A 4,979-nucleotide genomic window follows, 5' to 3' on the forward strand; every position below is an offset into this window, starting at 1 on the left:
CGCTAGAAAGAAGCAGGAAGGGATTGTTGGCAGCTCCAGGGTCTGTTTTGCACAGCATACTCCATCGCTTCCAGCAGAAAGCCCTCGACCTTTGAAGCTTAGAAGCATACTTGATATGAGCCCTTTCACCGTGACAGACCACACACCAATGGAAATAGTGGTGGATATTTTCCGGAAGCTGGGTCTGAGGCAGTGCCTTGTAACACACAATGGGTGAGTAAAGTGGCTGCAGTGCCATTCATTTTGTCAGATGCAGTAATTTTCAATTCCAGCATCAGAGTATTTGAACCAGGATATATTCCAGGATCATGGTGTTTGAACCTGTAAGTTTGGTACTGCAACTGAGGACCCTAACTGTTTGTTAAGAAGGTGCTGTGCTGTGGCGCCTCTCTTAAATTCTTACTCCCCCGTCATATTCCAGGTGAGCAGGCAGGTGATTTCAGTCATTTTAAGATGTTCTTTTAAAAATGAGCTCTCATTCAGCAAGTTTTGTGTGTGCAACTTGCACATGGAGGAGACATGCCTTGTCTCACAGAAATTTATTCTGGTGTGGTGCACAGTCTAAAGCTTGTATTTCCTCATTCTTGTGTATGTTCTGGCGGTGTATCAGCTATCGAACACCTGCAAATATCTGGGTTCAAAAAAGTAAGGGAGAAAACGATCCCATCAATATCTCGTCTTCTAGAGGTTAGTGATGGTGATTACCACTGAGCTCTTGTTTTTGGAATACTAACAACCTAATAACTGCTACTAGTTCTGGAACTTCAGTCTGCAGCCTTTGTTCCTACTCTTCAAAATATTTCAAGAAAGTTATTTTAGGATTTAGAATGTTTGTAAATGAGACTGTAGGAAGTTATCATGTTACTACCCACTAAATGTATCATCCCTAGGCGTGGAAACATAAATGTTCATTAGATAAGAGGCAATTGCCTCTTATCTAAACTGCTCCTTTTTTCACATGATCTTTTTCTGTGTAGCTGTTCCTTTAACATTCTGCTTTCCTGTGTCTCTTGCATTAAACACTTGACACACAACATCGCAGCCCCTACCATAGTGTCCTGCTTTCTCTTTAGCCTGTCTTTTAAGGCACCTGGGAATGAAACATTGTCTGCTAATCCAACGTTATTTAGGATCAGTGTCCATGGGACAAAACCCAAGAAACCTGAAATATGGATGGGACTTACTTTGTTTTGTTGTGGGCTGAAGGACTGCCGCTATAAGTGGCACATATTTAAATATCACATTGGTTTCCAAGTTTATTTTTTCAGGATGCTGTTTAAACCAAATTTATTTTAAATGTTCTCCTGCTTTTTTTTTTTCCTTCAATGCGTCCCCATATTAAATGGCGAGTAGATGTTTTCAGAAGCATAAATGACTTAAAAAAACTTTCTCTGATGGGGAAAGGACATCGATCTGACACTTAGAAGTCAGTGCAGGCATTCAATTATTCTTGTTTTGGGGAGAGAAATTTTACTTGATAAAACTTAATAATAAATATTCCTTATGATTTTCATTTTTAGTTTCTGTAGTGGTTGAGTGCTCAAACATTGACATTGATGTTAAAATCAACTCCTAATTTGTACCAGAATATCCATTTCAGGGAGTTGCTCTTGATTTATATAGTATAAATCATGTCATGAATGAGAAATTTGTCTGAATTTGTCTGTTTCTAGGGACACCAGATAGCCCTGCTTTACAGCGCAGCTTCAAACCTTAATTGCTGTGACTTTCCACAGTGATTACTTTGTTCATCTACTGTGGCTTGTTAAAATAATAAGGATCTGAACGTGTGAGGAGGAATAACTATGGAACAAAGGACCTAAAGTAGATTCTAGTTTCAGTGCCTCTAAAACCCAGAGAGACGTGAATTTGGGGAGAAGGGATGAAGTGTATGCTTCCCTGGTGTGTACTTGATCTGAGAAACATACTGCTCTGGGGTGGTCAAAGGTCCAATTGTGTTCAGCATTTTGGGAGAAAAAGAAAAAAGGCAATGTCTGGGAAAGGGTACTGACTTTGAAATCATTTTTCATTTAATTATCTCATTAGCTTTCCTGCAACCATTTTTTTTTTTTAAGTTTTGCTCTACTCTAATCCTTTTTCATTATAACTAGAACTTTTTTTTAATTTTATTTCACACACAGTTATTAGCATAACATGATCTGTTTCAGGATTGTCTTGGGGATCATCACAAAGAAGAACATATTAGAGCATCTCGAGCAACTAAAGCAGCACGTCGAACCCTTGGTGATTAGATATATCAGATCTCATAATTAGACACATTAGAAGTCAGGAAGCATGAAACTTGTGAACTGTTCAGGGCTTTTATGACATCGGCTGAACAATGAAATCATCTTATGCTAAAAATTTGTATCAAACCATAAAACAATATGTGCAAAATCTTTTTGTAGAAATGAAGCTGTTATTATGGATGTACTGTTAGTCACAACATTAAACGAAAGTAAACAACAGACTTTCTGGTATATTTGTTCTTGAGATCACATAGATCGATCTGGCTGATCTGCTGATTTCCCCAGGTGGGAGGGTGCGCAGCTAGGAATACTTTCTCTCCCCCCCCCAGTGCAGATGAAGATTTTCATATATGCTAATTTCTTTCTCTGATCTTGACAGCTTTAAGTAGCTGTTAAAAAGCAAAGTAAGTATCAAGTCTTTTGAGAAGCAAAGCCAAGCATGTTTTTATTGTACTGCAGCATTAGATCCCCTTTATCAACATCATTTTTTTAAAAGTACTCATATTTTTAGTGAAGTCTTGTGATTTTATGTGAAGTCCTGTGCTTCTGCTGCTGTTACCTGCAGCAATTAATGTACTCCTTTATAAAATGTTCAGTGATAGCCAAAGCCACTAAGTGGCGTGCTACTATGTTGACTATTGACTTCAGAATCTAGATACTGTTTTAACCACGATGTTGTGAACTAACCTTAGATAGAAGGTGGACTTTGTCTTAACTTGGACATGGGTTGCTAGTTACATCTCTACTAAACCTACCCACCAAGTTTAGCTGCTTATGTGCAAAACATGCTAATTATGTTCTCATTTTATGCTCATATTTCACAAGTATTTCATGCGTCCTTTGATAAGACAAACAGAAATGTACTAACCAGAATAACAAAGGCAGCAGCTCATTCATTCTGCTCTTTGCTTCTCCTCTGATAGTATCCTTTTGGACAGTCTCACCCTTTTTGATATTTCACAGAGCTGTAATTTTAAAAGCTGTGAAGACCCTGTCATAAGAGCACAGTATCTAAATTGGAAAACAAAAATTTTCTTTTATAAGTTACGGTATATTTTCTAAAGCTGGGGACCCCCAAAACTAGTTAACTGTTGCTTATTTTGCAAAAGTTCTGTGGCCAATATAGTGTGCTCCTATGAATGCATTCAGCCTGAGCCAGTGCGTCAGACTGGAAGGATCCTTTCGATTTAAAAATGGAGGGAAGGGGAGTTTGATTTGCTCTTAGGATTTTGGGCCATCAAGCGGTACGTCACTTCTGATGGCTCGGTTGGAACATGCCTCCCTTACGAAATGGGATCAGTATCACTTCTTTTTCATACCTCTTTTTTTTCTTTGTCCCTCTCTGTTACTTTTTTGTTGGCATACGCTAATCAAAATTTCCTTTTTGTAGAAACAAAAAGTTAAATAAAAATTGTCACGGGCTCTACTCGCATTACTTTGTATTTCATTAAAATGGACTACAGCTGTCAGAGACCATCTGATATGGTGTCTCAGCATTGCTGTCTTTTAACAAACCAGTGGTTCCTCAATATTTTGATTAATAAACCATTTTTGTTTAAATAATAAAATCAGGCTGTTTACTTTTGCTCTATTCCTGTCAACAAAAAGGACTTGGCTACAGATTTGTTCTGCTTTATTGTTTTCCTGCTTGGATTAATATCGATCTTCCATTTATCCTTTTCAGGCGCCTCCTTGGCATTATAACAAAAAAAGATATCCTCCGTCATATGGCCCAGACGGCAAACCAAGACCCCGCCTCAATAATGTTCAACTGAAACCCATAGCTGAGGAGAGAGAGGAAACGGAAGAGGAGGTTCATTTGTTGAATAGCACAACACTTTAGTCCGGGGAATACTTCTAAAATCAGAGACGAGAGCTGGGTTTTTGCGTAACGGTGCTGCTGGAAATCGGGAGTCGGTCTGGGGGAATATGTGGCAAGGAGGAAGGCTGATGGGAGCGTGGGAAGGCAGAGCTGCTGTCCTGCACTGGATGCATCCCGAGACGTCAGGTCTGCCATGATAGTGCAGTGTGCGAGCCGCGCGAGGTGGCACAATTCTCCAGCCCCGGCCTGGTACTTCAGCATTGAAGAGATGTGTTAGTAGTCCCTGTTTTTGGAGGGATCATTCTGCATCGAGCCATCCTACGGAGACTGAAAGGTCTTGCCCCTTTCACCATTGAAAACTGTTGCGTTAACTCATGAAACATGTAATTCTTACGTGTCACCTTTCTACATTCCATTAAGAGCTTTATTTCTCTCTCTCCTGAGCCGTAACAAAGCCTCTTTAAAATTGGTGTGCCCTTCTGAAGCAGTTGTTTCTCATATTGAGATGCGCTGCGAGTTACTGAGGTTTGATCACAAGAAGGAAGGTTTTTCTTGTGCCATTAAACGTGTGAGTTTGTACATCGTGAAATGCTTGGGGCGGTACAGATCCACTGCGACAAAAACAGATTGAGCAGGTAACGCCTCGCAAGAGCCACGCGAGACTTCCTTCAACCCATGTGCTGTCGTGATATGAGAAAAATTAAAGCCAGGTGAAACTAGTGTTTCAAAGAAAAAAGACTGGTTTTGCTGCAGAAAATATTGATAATGTGACCTGGTCTTATGCAATTTTTGTATTATTGAAAACACTATGATATAAACCAATGTTGTGCAGTATAAGGGAAAATACTGCTGTTCTACTAGTTAAGAGCTGGAACAATTCTGTATACATGTATCTGGTAAAAATTGCA

The 4,979-nt window shown here is 39.4% G+C and overlaps 1 protein-coding gene across 6 annotated transcripts in view; it reads left to right on the plus strand.

The window, feature by feature from the left end:
- The window catches only part of CLCN3 (chloride voltage-gated channel 3), a 67,383-nt gene extending 62,410 nt beyond the window's left edge, over positions 1 to 4,973 (plus strand). For 3 of the 6 annotated variants that reach the window (XM_035890868.1, XM_035890867.1, XM_035890869.1), the window contains 3 exons: positions 1 to 213; positions 2,169 to 2,244; positions 3,934 to 4,973. In XM_035890868.1, the coding sequence (XP_035746761.1) occupies positions 1 to 213; positions 2,169 to 2,244; positions 3,934 to 4,092 (448 nt within the window). In that variant the 3' untranslated portion in view covers positions 4,093 to 4,973. Of the gene's footprint in view, positions 214 to 610; positions 2,007 to 2,168; positions 2,245 to 3,933 lie in introns of those variants that run through there. The other 3 variants (XM_035890870.1, XM_035890873.1, XM_035890871.1) reach the window with 2 other exon arrangements.
- The last annotated feature ends 6 nt before the right edge of the window (positions 4,974 to 4,979 follow it).

Source organism: Egretta garzetta, unplaced genomic scaffold (assembly GCF_000687185.1).
Source record: "Egretta garzetta isolate BGI_Z169 unplaced genomic scaffold, ASM68718v1 scaffold593, whole genome shotgun sequence".
Classification (NCBI taxonomy): domain Eukaryota; kingdom Metazoa; phylum Chordata; class Aves; order Pelecaniformes; family Ardeidae; genus Egretta; species Egretta garzetta.